The sequence below is a fragment of the Crocuta crocuta genome, unplaced genomic scaffold (genome assembly GCF_008692635.1).
Source record: "Crocuta crocuta isolate KB4526 unplaced genomic scaffold, BGI_CrCroc_1.0 scaffold32, whole genome shotgun sequence".
NCBI classification, from domain to species: domain Eukaryota; kingdom Metazoa; phylum Chordata; class Mammalia; order Carnivora; family Hyaenidae; genus Crocuta; species Crocuta crocuta.
Window position 1 is genome coordinate 7,767,972 of NW_027529424.1, and position 16,470 is coordinate 7,784,441.

The 16,470-nt window shown below is 44.4% G+C and overlaps 1 protein-coding gene across 1 annotated transcript in view; it reads left to right on the forward strand.

Moving 5' to 3' along the window:
• The window catches only part of ITIH5 (inter-alpha-trypsin inhibitor heavy chain 5), a 77,868-nt gene that overhangs the window by 44,281 nt on the left and 17,117 nt on the right, over positions 1-16,470 (forward strand). The window contains exons 6-7 of the mRNA XM_077758408.1: positions 507-676; positions 1,388-1,504. Of these exons, the coding sequence (XP_077614534.1) occupies positions 507-676; positions 1,388-1,504 (287 nt within the window). The remainder of the gene's footprint in view (positions 1-506; positions 677-1,387; positions 1,505-16,470) is intronic.

Sequence of the window (16,470 nt, forward strand, 5' to 3'; positions counted from 1 at the left end):
TTTGGATATAGGCGGAGTGTTCAAGGACCATGTGGCGTTGAATGTTGGCTTTGTTACTCGTGATGATGGTTTGTGGTCATGTGAAAAAAAAATAGAGATACATACCGAAGCATCCATGGATGAAATATGAAGTCTGGGATTTCCTTTAAAATACTCTAGCAAAAGATGGTGAGGGGATTCATGAAAACAGGTAAAAAATTGGTGCGAGGTGGATAATTGTTACAGTTGGGTAAAGGGTACATGGAGGTTCATTTTACTGTTCTCTCTGTGTTTGTATGTTTATATAATTCATACAAAGGATGAAGAAGAAGGCATTAAGGTGACATAGCTAACCTCTCTTGCACGGTGATGTATTATCAGTATGAACTCTGTTAAGTTCATATGGAAAATAAACCTGCAAAAAATAAAGTCTAGCCCTCTGTGTCTGTGCAAAGCAGCCCAGGTTCTCTTGAGAAAAATACTCATATGTTCAGTGATTGACTGACTATGTTTGCATCTGCTTGCAGATGATTCTGGGCCGCCCCCTTCTACTGTTATCAACCAAAACGACACTTTTGCCAAAATTCTGTTTAAGCCTACCGTGGTACAACAAGCCAAGATCGCCCAGAATGGCATTTTGGGAGATTTCATCGTTAGGTACGATGTCAACAGGGAGCAGAGCATTGGGGACATCCAGGTAATGGGCTCCTCATTGCCATTTCCTGTCAGTTGCTTCGTACTTGTAGTTAGACTCAGAACGAGGGATTCCAGTTCTTAACCTAAGGGAGGGAGAACTCTCTGGTTCTTAGAAATGTGTTTTATCCTAAAATATGTCTCCGAGGGGCCTAGCGTGTTCCCTTCCTAGAGGCTGAGGGTATCCACTTCCTGCTTCAATAATCTGGAGAGCAAATGAAATCTGTAATATCATTTTCCCTGCAGTGTTTTAGATGAAGTTAGAATTTTAGCTCATGTTCACTGTTAATTAAGAGAGCCTGGTGCATGGCTCATTTCCCTTTAGGTTTTATTGCTCCAGAAACAGGGTGGGAATATTAAAATGTGTTCGCACACATCCAGAATGTAGACACCTTTGCCATCTCAACTCGTAAAAACCAGATACTGAAGGAAGCAGAAGTTCCAAGTGGCAAGGGCCATTGGGGCGTGGGGGGGTGTGGATAATTAAACTTGAGTTAGTCCACATAGTCGAGAAGTTTTTAAGGGATGATATTATCTCTGTACAGATTAAATGAGTAGGTAGTTCGCTCGGAGGGATCAGGACAGTAGATACGTTTGCTGGGGGTGTGGAGTCTGTTTCACGCTGAGTTTCGGAAGTTATGTAGACTGTCCGTTGTAGCTAGTTTGCCTGCCTACCTTGGGTACTACCAGCTTTACTTTCCCTTCCCTCCACCAGGTTCTAAATGGCTATTTTGTGCACTACTTTGCCCCCGAAGACCTGCCTCCTTTGCCCAAGAACGTGGTGTTTGTGCTTGACAGCAGTGCCTCCATGGTGGGAACCAAACTCCGGCAGGTGAGTGAGATTCCGTTCTGCCTCACTTTTGCCCGCAGCCCTGACGTTCTCTGTGAGTAAAATTCAGTTGATGCCAAACGTCTGCTTTACCATCCACCCATTCTTGCCTACAGAGAACATTCCTGAACCGCTTTGGTCAAGCCATTGACGTTAGCTATCATTCCAAGTTGGCAGTTTTAAGAGAGTGGAGGGGTGTGCTCTAGAAATACTTTGAAATAAAGGGAACTGGCAGAGAAGATACTGAGAGTGAGACAGTAATACACTGAGAGGGCCACGTCACAGCACCACTGTGGCTGGAGTAATTCGGTTCGGCTGTGATGTCCTTTGAGAGCGATGGAGTAGAGCCGTTGGCACCCCCGTGGCCTACCCTCAGAACAAAGGACTTCTGTCCCAATAGTTCAGGAGTGATACGATTTTTTTCTTAAGTTTATTTATTTATTATGAGAGAGATAGAGACAGTGCAAGTCGGAGAAGGACAGAGAGAGGGGGAGAATCCCAAGCAGGCTCTGTGATGTCAGCATGGAGCCCAATGCGGGAGTCAAACCAACGAAGCTGCGAGATTGTGACCTGAGCTGAAATCAAGGGTCAGACGCTTAACTGAGTGAGTCCCCCAGGTGCCTCAGAAGTGATATTCTTATAGCGTTTAGGATGAATGTTAAAATTCTAGGGGTGAGAGAGACATTAAGGGACATGTAGTCTGTGCTGCAATATTAAATTATACTAAAAATATAAGTGTTAAATTGTTTTTTTAAACCACTGGAAAAGGCTATTCGTTATGTTACTCTGGTAGCATAAATATCAGAAATTTGCATTTATGATATAGTTTCAACTCACATAAGAGAAAGCAAAAAGCTACTGGCTGTCGGACCAAATAATAGCTCTGCATTCATCAAACACTTAGTCCTCTTAGCTTTCCTTTCTTAATTCATAATCTGTTTTTGTCAATTAAAAATATGTGGTTTAATGAGTGAGGTAGTACCTCAAATATCTCAAACCTCAAAAGAACCCTCTACTCCACTTCTTTTCACCCCTAGATCCCACTCCACACGTAGCTGAATCTGATCTTAGTGGATAAACTATTGTAAATATTTTCTCGCAGTTATGACTTTGTAAGTCGTTTCTTTGGCCATCTATATTTTAAAAACCATGTAGTAAAATCTGTTGTCTTTTTCTTCATGGCATCTGATATTTCTCCACTCCAAAATAGTAAACAATGTGGATTCCAGGCAAAAATAAGGTTGAACTATTTTCTGTTTGCCAGATTGCCAGATACAATTTCAACTAGGATAGGGGTAAGATAACCTCACCCTGGAAATCAGTTCCGTGTACTTCTTCAACATCACATGCTTGTATGGAATTCAACCTGCTGGGTCCTCCGCTTTGATCGCTTCTCCTCTCTTTTGCATCTTTGGTTCTTTTGCTTGAAGAGCATTCACTGATATCTTCTTAAGTGTGGGTCTGCCAGTAAAGAATTCTCTTAGTTTTGTTTGTCTGAAAATTACGTATTTCACTCTCATTATTTAAGGATATTTTTAGCCGGAATGGAATTGTAGGTTGGCAGTGATTTTCTTTCAGTCCGTTGAAGATAGGTCCCATTGTCTCCTGGCTTTCATTGTTCCTACTGAAAAGTCAGTAGTCTTATTAATTGCTGTCCCTCTTAATCTTCTATGGTCAACTGCTTTCAAGGTTTTCCTTTTCATCTTAAGTTTTCTGTAGTTTTAATATAATGATGTCAGATGTGGATTTCTTATTTTCTCTGCCTGAGGTTCCTAGGGCTTCATGATTTTGTGGATTCATGGAAAACTCCTCTGCCATTATTTCTGAAATTGCTTTGGCTCACTTTTCCTTCTCGGACTGCAGTGTTAGAAACTCTCTCCATATTCTGTTGCCCGGCCTCTCTTCTATTTTTTCCAACTTTTGCCTTTTCATACTTCATTCCAAACCTATTACAGTTTACAAAGTCCCCTTTCAGTCATGTCCAATCTGCTGTTAAACTCATCCATCGAGTAATTTCAGTTATTGCTTTTTTTTTTCTCGAATTTCCAGTTTTTTCCCAATCTGCCCTGTCACTTTTTAGAATGTTCAGTTATTTTTGCAAAGTTTTTAATAACATTTTTGTTGTTTTCAAACACCAGAGACATATGTATTTTAAAGCCTATATCTAATCATTCTAACCCAGAGCCTCATAGGAGCCATTCTTATCAGTTCTCTTCTCTTCTTGTGTGGCTGGTCATTTTTGATTGCGTGATGAACATTATATTAAACATTTGTTGGTAGAAATAGTTTCAGTCATAAGATGATGATCTTTTCTGCTAGAGAAAGTTGGGAGTGTTTCTGTAAGGTACTTGGAGGATTTAATCTGGGGTTGTTTTAGTCCATTTTCAGGGCTTGAGATTTTTCTGGGTGGCCCAGATGGCTCAAAGCTGGATTGAAGTCCTTTCAAGACTGATTTATTTCTGTTTGGTACAAAATATAGCGGTTTACCCAAGCACCTATCCCTGGTGGGCTCTGGACCTCGACTTCTGATCCTTTAAAATGCTAACATGATGCTCAGCCTCTCAGATACTTCTTTGGCATTGACAAAGATCCTTTAGGTGAAAGTGATCCCAAATGCTGAACCCACCTCTTCAAATTTTCATCTTTTCCCATAGTGAGATATTTTTGCTCACTATTTTGATACTCACTACTTTGATTTAAAAAATTTTCCACTTTGTATTTTGCTTTTCTAAGCTGTTCTCAGTGGGAGAGTTGGGTACAAATTACTTGTATGTTTGCTCTCTGGGCAGCATTTCCCAAAGTGACTAATCACATGTATGTGAAACGTTCTTTGGTAGTGGCTGATTTTTGATTGATGTTTGAGAGGCCTCACAGCCTTTCCATATTTACTGAATATTCTTTAAGTACCCCAAGTTCTTAAGTGGTATTGTTGTTTTTGTGACTTTGTTGGCTGGAATACAGATGCTGGCATACAGATAATCATGGTTTTCTTTGGGGGTCACTGTTGGTCATAGAATATAGTGTTAATTAGGTCTTGCATCTGACCCAGTGAAGTGATTCCCATTTGGATTTGGAATCAATTAGCAGTTAAGTTACTGAGTAGGTGCTATGAACTAGGTTTCCCTGTGTATGTCATCAACTTTATATGCACCTATAAATCCTCATTTTTCTTTATTTTCTCTTTTTCTTTAAGACAATGGCCTTCATGCAGCCAGGGTTTGGGTTTCCTCTGGGAAATATATGTAACTTGATGAAGGTATTAATAATGTAAATTCCTGGGTGGCTCAGTCGGGTAAGTGTCCCACTGTTGACTTGGGCAGATCCTGTTTGGGATACTCTCTCACCCTCTCTCTCTGGCCCTCCCCTGCTTGTGCTCTCTCTCTCTCTCAAAATAAATATACTTAAACTTTTAGGTCTTTTTAAAAAATGTTTTATTTTGGAGAGACAGAGCATAAGCAGGGGAGGGGCAGAGCAAGACGGAGACACAGAATGCAAAGCAGGCTCCAGGCTTCGAGCCGTCAGCACAGAGCCCAACGCGGGGCTTGAACCCACAAACCGTGAGATCATGACCTGAGCCAAAGTTGGACGCTTAACCAACTGAGTCACCCAGGGGCCCCTACACTTAAAAAGTTTAAATAAAAAATTTAATGTAACCACTCTGAATTTGTGTTACCACCAAATATTTTATATTTTGATATTTTTGCTTACCCTTATATTATGAATATATTTAATACTATTAACTATTCCATAAAAAGCTGACTTTAACGACAGCACTGTTCAATAGAAACTTCTATGAGAATGGGAATGTACTATACCTGTGCTATCCAGTATGGTAGCCACTAGCCACAGGTGGGTATTAGCACTTGAAATGTGACTAATGTGACTGAGGAACATTTTTTTAATCTTATTTAAGTTTAACACATTTAAATAGAAGTAGCCACGTGTGACTGTGGTTACCATATTGGATGGTGCAGCTGAAAACATTTACTCACTCACACCACCCGGGAGAGACATTTCAGTCACTTGCACTTTTATGCCATCATAAACAGCACTGGGGTGATCCGTTTCTGGTAGAAATCCTTGACCATGTGCCAGTCAATTTCTTAAGTAATCTAGAGTCTTAGTGGAATTACTGGAGCAAGGAATACTAACTCATTTGTACTGTGTACAGAGATTAAAAACACATTTTCTAGAAAGGCCCTACCAATGTATTAACGTTTACAACTGTTACCCAAGTAAGAATTCCAAATGGATTAAGCAGTGGAGAGTAATCGATGAACCACACCCAAAAATAAGTAAGGAAATATGGGTGCATATTTAACTAGTTCTGAAGTGGGGAAAGACCTTCGAAGCCTAAAAGCAATGAGAGTAATTATAAAAGGAAAACAACAGTCAGTTTAGCTATATAAAAATAAAAAAATAAAAATATTGAGCTATATAAAAATGTTAAGCTTTTGTTTTAAGTGAAAATAAAGTGAACAGAAGGCTGGAAAAATGTATGAGGTAAAGAGAAGTTTTTCTTTAATATATAAGAGCCAGTCCAGATCAGTTAATATTAACCCTACAGGAGAAATGGGCAAAGAATATGAAACAATTTACATAAAAGAAATAAGAATCAGTGAGACTATGAAAAAGAGCCCAATGTACTAGTAACTAAGAACACACAGATTACATAATGCTGTTTTTATCTCCATGTGGTCAAACTTAAAATAATGTAAATTACTTACAATGACCACATCTGTAGTTCGCATTGGTAGAATTCAGCACAATTATAATATAAAGTTATTTCCCAGTAAATACTAAGAAACCCCAAAATGGCGAAAGGCATGGTCAGTATTGCATCTTCTCACAAAGGTCAGTAGTCACCCAAAAAGCCACAGTAGCTCGAAGGACTCCTATCATTAGCTGCTTGAGTCTCATCAGGGTTTAACCCCAAACGCAGTCCATTCCCATGCACAGGGTCTTCTTCCGTGTCTGATAGGAAGACAGTCAAGAGCCTTCTAACTAAATAACGCCCGGAAAGACAAATCCTGCCCCAGATCGTTCAGAGAAAACTAATGAACTAAGTCAGGGTCTCCTAGACGTACCATTCAGGATAAAATAATTTGGGCACTTCTGAAATACAGCACGGAGCATTTTCGACTTGCAGAGAATTATGCTAAAGGTGTTACATGAATCGTTGGATAAGAGGATACTCGATGTTTTTTAAGAATTTGGCTGTCATCCGCATTTTAACGATGGACAACCGAGGCTTTGCAGTGGGAGATAACTCAGCTTGCAAGTGGCAGGGCCGGGCTTCAAAGCCAGGTGTGACTCTGAGGCCCGTGCACCCCACCACGATGGTGTGGTGTCCTGGTGCAAGTGACCCGTGCGATCGGGCATTGCTCTCGCGTGCAGCAGTAGAGGTGTGCCCGGCTGCAGGGTGAGCGCAGGTGGACATTTCAAGACCTGAAGAAGAAGGCTGCGTTGCAGCAGGAGGGACTTTCCCGCACGCTGCTGCAAGAGCCGTGTGATGATGGATGTCGCCCTAGGAGCCGGCCTCCCCTCCTCCCTCATTCCTGGATATTAAAATTCCATCACTTGCTGGGCACCGAATGTCTGGCACGCACTCTGCTGGCTTCTGAGGAAAGCATGGCCTCTTTCCAGGAGAACCACCCTAGACCAGCCAAACACATGTCAGAAGCCTCTAGACTATCCCTAAAGCCCATTGCTGCCTTGGAGCATTTTGAAAACTGCTGGCTTTTTTAGCAGCTCTCAGCAGCTCTAAGGCCCCAAGCAGTGAGGGAAGAGCTCAGATGCCTGTTTGCAGAGCCTTGAACACAGTATCGTGTCCACCGGTGATGGGGAAAATTATTCCAAGCACAAGGCTTTCGTGATGTGTCAACCAGCTTGGCAACATCGGACATTTGTCACGGTTCCACTTGGACCCTGTGAAGAGTCAGTCACTGTAAGACCAGACGTTCTTGGCTCCCCTCGTCTTTGATGGGCCTGAAGTTCTTCACGTTACTCATCACAGTGAAGGGCATACAGTTGGTGTTTAATCACTGTAATTTGAACAGTTGATGTATACAAATTGTAAGATCATTTAACCTAAAAATGTATTCTCGCTGCCGGGTTTGTCAGCGCCCGGGAAGCCCACGAAGCCGTGTGCGTCTGACCCTTTGTGGTTCTGGGCCTCATCCCAGTGGGAATGCGAGCCTGGAAGCCGGGACCCACCCTGCTCTGGGGACAGCCTCGGAGGCTCCTGCAGGTAGCTCGTACGTGACGTGGCTCTGTTTTCTACTCCACGTGGTTTCGCTGGTGAATCTGCTGAGAGAGAGGTCTGGTGTGAGGTCGGGCGAGACTTCCGCCTCTCTGTTTCAGCTTATAAAACCCCTTAGTGGGAAGAAGAGCTCAGAAGAGCCTCAGAAAGTATCACCAGGAGAGATCTTTTTTTCCCTGATGAATTTCGTGCTTCAAGCACTGGAACCAGCAAACATACATGTCCTTGGGAACGTTAAGGAGAATACATTTCCATGAGATACATTTTTCCTTGATCAAGATCTACGTGTTTACCTCTTTCCTTTCCCTAGTCAATATAACTAGATTTCCTTTCCCTTCATAGTTAGGAGCTTGGCTGAGGGACTCTATTTGGCAACCAACCCTTGGCTGATGCATCATTTGCCAGATGCCTTTCTTGCTGTAACTTTCTACAGACTCGTTCCCATAATCTGGAGCATTCAGTGCCAATGCTAGATTCCCATGTAGCTTTTGGAAGTTTGTCTTCCTTTCTCCACTTTTTAAAAAGTTTATTTATTTTGGGGCGCCTGGGTGGCTTAGTCGGTTAAGCGTCCGACTTTCGCTGGGGTCATGGTCTCGCGGTTCGTGGGTTTGGGCCCCACGTCAGGCTCTGTGCTGGCTGCCGGCTCAGAGCCTGGAGCCTGTTTCAGTCTGTGACTCCCTCTCTCTCTCTGACCCTCCTCTGCTCGCGCTGTCTCTCTCTCTCTCTCCTAGAAATAAATAAAAAAAAAAATTTAAAAAAAGTTTATTTATTTTGAGAGAGAGGGGGAAAGAGAGAGAGGGAGAGAAAGAGAAAGAGAGAATCTCAAGCAAGCTCCATACTGTCAGTGCAGAGTTTGACATGAGGCTCGATCCCGCGAACCATGAGATCATGACACGAGCTGAGATCAAGAGTTGGACGCTTAACCAACTGAGCCCTCCAGACGCACCTCCNTTTATTTATTTAGAGAGAGAGGGAGAGAAAGAGAAAGAGAGAATCTCAAGCAAGCTCCATACTGTCAGTGCAGAGTTTGACATGAGGCTCGATCCCGCGAACCATGAGATCATGACACGAGCTGAGATCAAGAGTTGGACGCTTAACCAACTGAGCCCTCCAGACGCACCTCCTTTCTCCAGTTAATTTAGTAAAGGGTTTTGGAGGCTAAAGAGCGGGCATAATGCTCCTCCTCTGTAATTGCCAAACTAAAATGTGAATGCTGCTTGTACCTTATTCATTGGCTTGCCTTAATGCACTACGAAAGTACTTTCGTCTTCAAGTCCGGAATTCCAAGAGCTCTTTGGACATTTTATGGGCAGCCCTTTGGGCAGATAGGCTGTCTGCACGGATTTGAGGACCATCTTGTTTTTGATCATTATGGTACATATTCCCACATGGTAGGTAATGATTTTTGTTGAAAAACATACCAGCACATGCACATTAAATGTAGTGTTCACTTCGAAGTCACATGGGTACCCTTGGGTGACAGGTTCATACCAAGCTCTTAAGTGTTTTACATACATTTTTTTCATTGAATCTTTCAGCAATTCAATGAAAGAGACATTGGCATCCTCTTTTTCCAAATAAGGTGACGGGCAGGGAGGTGACCTCACTGTGCTGAAATACAGAAAGTTATAAGTAGAAACGTTCAGCATCAAGCCCAGTCTCTCCCCCTCGGAAGCTGGCCCCCATATCGTCCTTCACTGTGCCATTAACCATAGGCCGTAACACTGGACCGCCTTTGGGGCTTCCAGGCTCTACCTGTGCTCATGGCCAAGTGAGGTGATGTGGGATGTGCCCATCCGGGTGAGTCACGCAGATGTCAGCTGCCCCGGGGGGGTTGGCAGGCATTGGCGCCAAGAGCAACGAATGGAGCTGCTCTGCCCTGCTGTGTAGAACTAACTACTGGTGATTTGTTGTTTAACTTGAAGCACACCAGGGGCGCATGCAGGGATGCAGACTTCTTTCCTTTTAGGGTTTGGGCTGGATGGGAGTGCAGGCGTGGAGAGAGCAGGGGTGTAGAGAGGAGAAGGTTCGTGACCAGGAGGTCTGGTGATGTCATGACCTTCCCTCCAGAGTTCTCTTCAGGACCATGAGGATCTGTCACAGTTTGAAAGGGAAGGTGCTGGGAAAGCATTAGGATATTGAGAAAGTAGCTTTTAAAAAAATGTTCATTTTTGAGAGAGAGGTGGGGGAAGGTGGGGGAGGGGCAGAGGGAGGGAGACACAGAATCCCAAGCAGGCTCCCAAGCTGTCAGCACAGAGCCCAATGTGGGACTCAAACTCACGAACCGTGAGATCATGACCTGAGCTGAAGCCAGGAGTCAGACACTCACCTGCCTGAGCCACCCAGGTGCCCTGAAAGTAGCTTTTATGTGATGGGGATCAAAGGAAGTGCCGCCCGAGGTTCACTGAGTGGCCGGGAAGAGTGCGGGCAAGGCCGGCAGCACCCAGAAGGGACTCGGGGCGTAGTGACCTGCTTGGTGCTCCCTGACCGAATGCAGGACTCTGGACGAGAAGATGCCAGTGGGCCAAACGCGGTCGCGTCTGGGAAATTTGGAGGGTCTCGGGGAGAGGCACTGTCTGGCTGTCACATGAATAAAAATGGATGGCAGAAGGTTTGGCTGCTTTTGTAGGCCTTGCTGTAAACATCTGAAAACATGGCTCGAGCTCCTGGTAAAAATGTCCAGCTTCCCCTTTACACTTTCCCGGAACAAAGGTCAACAGACCCTTTCTGTGACGACAGATAGTAAGTGTCGTAAGCTTTTTGGGCTCGATGGTCCCGTCTTACTACTCAGCTGTGCTCTTGTAGCACAAAGGCGGCCACAGGCCGCAAAGAAGCCGTGCTCATCAAAACACAGGCACCAGTCTGGATTTGGCCCCCAGGTCATCCTTCGCTGACCCCTGGTCTCCAGGGGTGACTGACGGGCATGGCTAGAGGTCATTCCAGCTCGTAGGATTTATTCTCATCTACCGGGTGGCTCTCGTCCAGACACGGCCACCAGCAGATGCGTGTTTCAGAAGCACGTTGCAAAACAGAGGTCTGGGACTTGGGGCAGGGAGCAGAAGGCAGTGGGGAAAACGTGTTTGTGACTCCGACTCAGAATATGAGCAAATTAATGATGGGCAGAGGGCAGAGTATCTTTCCTCTAGGTCACCAAGGAAAACTTGGGATTTTTTTTTTTGCTTCTCAACAATGATTATACAGATCATTTTAAATGAGTCAGAGGCACCCGTTTAAAAGCCTTTTTGTTGAGGCAGTGAAGATTTAGCCAAATGAGGTCACGTTTAAAGTTTTGAGGCTCTCTGAATGAAAACACCGTGTGGCTAGCATACGAAGGAAGCATATGCAATTTTGAGCTGTGAGTTCTCCCGCACGATCGGTTCAGGTGATAGGCTTCCTGGTCAGCATCTGACCACATGGCCCAGTGTCACCGGGAAGCCTGGCTTCTCCTTGCTGGCGTCCTAATTTTGTATTCAAGCCTCTCCAGTCGGATCAGCCGACTATCTCTGTAAAGGGCTAGACAGGGCCTAAACGGAAACTTTTGCTACAACAAGATAAATCCTGCACATGCAAGCAGACTAAATATGATAACAAATGCTTATCAGGGATTTCCAACCCCGGCTGGCTGGAGAACTGCACCAGGGTGAGATTCCAAAGTGCCGCCCCTGCCCGATAGCGCGGCCTCCACTCTCCCCTGCAGGATGCCTGACTCTGCCTCTGGGTCCCACCTTGGCTTCGACTCCAGACTCCAGATTCTCAAAGGATGAAACAGATACTGATTATGGGCTGTCGGAGAGGTACGAGGCATAGGGTATACAAAGATAAATACGACAGAACCTTTTCTCTCAAGAGGTCTGGAGGAGGAGAGAAGTCGTGTGAACATTGTGTGCAGAATGCTCCCTGTGGTAGAGGTGTTCGGTGGTCCAGTCACCGCACAGAGTGCGTCCTGATCAAGTCTTTTTAGGAGTGGAGAAGGGGATAATGGGCTTCTCAGACCAGGAGTCGTTGAGTGAGCCTAAGCTCTTATTTTTTTTTTATTTTTATTTTTTGCATTTATTTATTTTTGAGAGACAGAATAAGACAGAGTGTGAGCAGGGGAGGGTCAGAGAGAGAGAGGGAGACCCAGAATCCAAAACAGGCTCCAGGCTCTGAGCTGTCAGCACAGAGCCTGAAGCGGGGCTTGAACCCATGAGCTGTGAGATCATGACCTGAGCTGAAGTCGGATGCTCAACTGACTGAGCCACCCAGGTGCCCCAAGTTCCAGCTCTTTTGGAAGTTAGTCAAGCTGGTGGGGTGGGAGGGTCCAGAGGAGCCCAACAGAGGGAGATGAATGGCAAGAGAAAACATGTACCGGAGAAGCCTATTCAAGTCACTCTGGTTGAGGACCTTAGAATTTTGCTGAGGAAAAGAAATGGGGAGCAATCACATGTTAGTCAAACCAACGCGTCACGAGGTTAGTGGAAAGAATTTTAGGGAAGGGCAAGGGCTTGAGGTAGTCAACGAAAGATTAATGACAGAGGTGACCTAGGAAGCAGTCCTTGAAGATGGGATACAGTTCTCTTGACAAGAAAGGTGGGAATGAATTCTTGGTTGAGGAAAAACCTGAAGAAAATCATGAAACAAGAGTCAATGGATGTGCCATTTGGTGGAAGGTGGGGATCTGAGCCTGAGACCCTTGCATGAAGCTGGCTCCTTTGAAGGACAGCAGTGGGCAGTAGATGGAAGAAAACTCCTGCCTGCTCTGCCCTGGGCTCTCCAGCTCTCCAGAATTAGTCTCCTTATGCAAAGAAGAGTAAGTGTTACCAAAACTCGGAACAGAAAGTAACCAAGATCCTCCCCAACCCACAACAGTGAAGTTCATCTGGTTTTAGAATCCATTCCTTCGTCCGGCGGAATCACACAGTGCAGTCTTCACGGGGTCTTCAAGGGTCGGGGAGGACGAAGGAGACACTGGGAAGTCATCACTCCCCCTGCCTGGTGGGGGGGTGACTCCACTTCGTCTAAATATCTGAGCCTATGCCTGGGAGACGGGACTCATGAGTACTGACAGGTAGGAGAAAGGTGACTGGGCCAAAGGGCAGTCAGTGAGTCAGAGCCCAAGACATTTCGGTAGCAGGAAACAGGCGGGGCTCCCTAATCCAATATGAAGCTCAGCAATGTAAACTTAAGAAGTTAGACCAGGCCCTGGGGACGAAGAATCCAGTCATGTCAGTCAGTAGGTGTGTCCGATCCTGGATGGAAGGCCACCAGTTACACAGGAGGGGTGCACACGGAGGTGAACATCTCTTGGTCAGCATCCCTTACTTACTTCCGTTAGAGCAGGAGCCTCCATTTAGAAGTGGCACAGCTATGTCCTTGGCCAGAGTGAGGAGCACGGGGTCGACAGTGAGGGGAACAAATCCCGAGGGGCGTTGGCCACACCAAGAGAGGCGAACGCATAATCTGTTTTGAGTCTTGAGTTAGTTGTTTACACATCGCACATGAAAAATGGATGCACTTAATGTCTAAGGAATCAAAGATGTGAATGTTATTGGTAGAGAGCCTTTTTAGAAGAATGCACAATGACATTGTTAGGCAATGTTTCATATATTTGTCAAAAAAAAGTCAAAACATTAGGGGATGAATCTTAACATTGGCCAGAGCGCTAACGTGAGCCATCATTTGCTTCTCAAGTTAGATTAATGTTATTCAAGCACAAAAGATTTGTGAAATGTAGTTATGTTTACATTGCAAAAATATTCTAATATTTAAACCTATTCAGACTTTTTTGTTGTTGTTGTTAAGGCTGAATTTAGACAGAATTTAGTGTTTAGCAATCATTTTCTTTGAGATCCAGGCCTGAAGTAATAATGATATTTAGGCTAAAAAGGTGCCTTTCTCTAGCTATGAAACAACCACCAACTTATAGTTTACACAGATTGGGGAAACACAGAAGTAATTAGGTGATCTAATGGCGTGGAGCACAGTACTTCACTGAAAGAGCATTTGAAATGAGAAGTCAAACAGTAAAGAAGAGTATTTAGCATAAAACAATACATTTTTAAATACAGGAACCTTTTGGTTTTGCTTAATTTAAATATTCTCTTCATAATAGGATGGGTGTTAATTGTAGAGCCCAAAGACACAGTGTTTTCTACATTTACTTTTAGGTGAAATTTCAAGTTAATATTTCGCATTTACTGAACTTAAAAAATTGATTTAAATCCAAGCGAGTTAACATTAATATAGTCATGGTTTCTCACTTACATAAAACACCCAGCGCTCATCCCAACAAGTGCCCTCCTTAATGCCCATCCCCCATCTCACCCATCCCCCCACCCAGCTCCCTCTCCAGCAACGCTTAATTTGTTCTTTGCATTTCAGTCTCTAATGGTCTCCCTCTCTGTCTTTATCTTATTTTTCCTTCCCTTCCCCTATGTTCACCTGTTTTGTTTCCTAAATTCCACATATGAGTGAAATCATACGATAGTTATCTTTCTCTGACCGATTTACTTTGCTTAGCGTAATGCCCTCCAGTTCCACCCACATTGTTAACAAATGGCAGGATTTCATTCTTTTTGATTGCCGAGTAAAGTTCCATTGTATATATAAACCACATTTTCTTTATCCATTCATTAGACGATGGACATTTGGGCTCTTTCCATCATTTGGCTATTGTCGAGAGCGCTACTTTAAACGTTGGGGGTGCATGTGCCCCTTTGAATCAGCATTTCTGTATCCGTTGGGTAAATACCGAGTAGTGCAATTGCTGGATTCTAGGGTAGCTCGATTTTTAATTTTTTGAGGAACCTCCCTACTATTCTCCAGAGCAGCTGCACCAGTTTGCATTCCCACCAACAGTGCGGGAGGGTTCCCCCTTCCCCACATCCTCACCAACACCTGTTGTTTCAAGTACTAGAAGGCGTGATGACGTCTATTCCAATTTTTCCATTTATATAAAGCAGACTTCTTAGTTTCCGCTCTTTCCATAAAGAATATTTCAACCAATAGAAAAATAGTTTTAGGGGGCACCTGGGTGGCTCAGTCAGTTAAGCGTCCGACTTCAGCTCAGGTCATGCTCACAGTTCGTGGGTTCGAGCCCCACGTCAGGCTCTGTGCTGATAGCCAGTCAGAGCCTGGAGCCTGTTTCAGATTCTGTGTCTCCCTCTCTCTCTGACCCTCCCCTGCTCACGCTGTCTCTCTCTCTCTCTTTCAGAAATAAATAAAAACATTAAAAATTAAAAAAAAGAAAAATAGTTTTGGTTTCTTTCAACAAGATTCCTCAAACCTGACAGAGATGCTTTTTTTCATCCTTTGGTTCTTGTATTACAGTTTATAATTTCAACGTGTAAATTACATAATGAGGTTTGTTTTAGGAAATATTTGTGGCAGAGAGGCGGCAAGAGGTATTATCACGGATATCCTTTGTGAGTTTACAGAACCTCTTGAGGCACCTTAACTGTAGTCTGTGGAATAACATGGTTTCTTCTTTGAAGCAAGTGTGTGTGGCTAGGTTTTTTTTTTTGTTTTTTTGTTTTTTTTTTTTAGTGTAACTATGATATAAACACGAATTATGTTATGGAGAAACAGTCAGTCTCACCCAGTTTATTGCCTTGCTCTTGAAGTTGGGATTTAAAGACATCTGATCATTGGTGGGTAAAGTCACAATAAGATTTCAAAACTTTCCTTTGAATTATTGGAAGACTTGCAGTGTCTAAAAATACAAGATTCTGTTACCTCTTATGGATTTTTCATCATCTTGAAACACCATGGTCTTGAAACAGTCCCACCGAAGCATACCTGATATGCATGGATGACAGCATCTGCTGGCACATCGTGGCTGCTGTGGTCTTGAACCATGACCGTGACTCCAGGGTGACTGGGGACAGCGTCTTTCCTGGAAGCCCGTATCATGTGCAGAGATTCCCGGGTGGCGGGCGTATCCATTATCCTGTTTAAGGCTTAGACTCGCACTTTAATGCTGCATTGAGGATCTGGTGTTGCAGACTTTGCTGGAGTCAGAGTTTTTGTGTAAAACGTGTAGCTTGACCATGGGCAGTGAGGGCGTCCCCACTGCTGGCGCCAAGAAGTACTGCAGGCTAACAGGAGCACAGTACACATGGGCTTCCCCCTTCTCCCGTTACCTGACGCCCCCCCCTCCCCCGCCCAGGGAAGGGAGAAGGCTGATGTGTGGCCAGAGTTCGTAGTGGACATAGTCCATTTCCGGGCACTCTCTTTCAGAAACTTAGGGCTGTTTTCCTGGTGTGTTTCCATCGATCTCAATCCTTTGTGGCCCAGCTCAGACGTGAGAAGGGCTTAAGTTTCTTTGTGGGATTATTTTAAGCTGTTCATCATAGGCGATTTTTCTCTCGGGTTCACTGAAAAGGACCACGTGGAAAAATAGAGAGGACGTCAATGTCTTGGTAAACATCTTAGTACGAGGGGAGGGAGAGCGCTACTTAGGACAACAGCATGACCATTCTGCGGGCAACATCGAATGGCTGATACCTAACACCCCTGAACTTGGATTTCGTCTACGACATCATGGCCTCCCTTGTATCACGCCCAACAACCCGGACTCTGTGGTACAAAAGCCTTTTGTGTCCCCTACTTCCTGTTGAGTGTGGTTTGACGCAGACACAGAAGCGTTTGAGAAGAGCTGCCTATTCCGGAGCCCTGATGGCAGTGGCAGCCAGGAGGGGGCAGGCAGCTGGGTTTGTCCTGGGCCTTT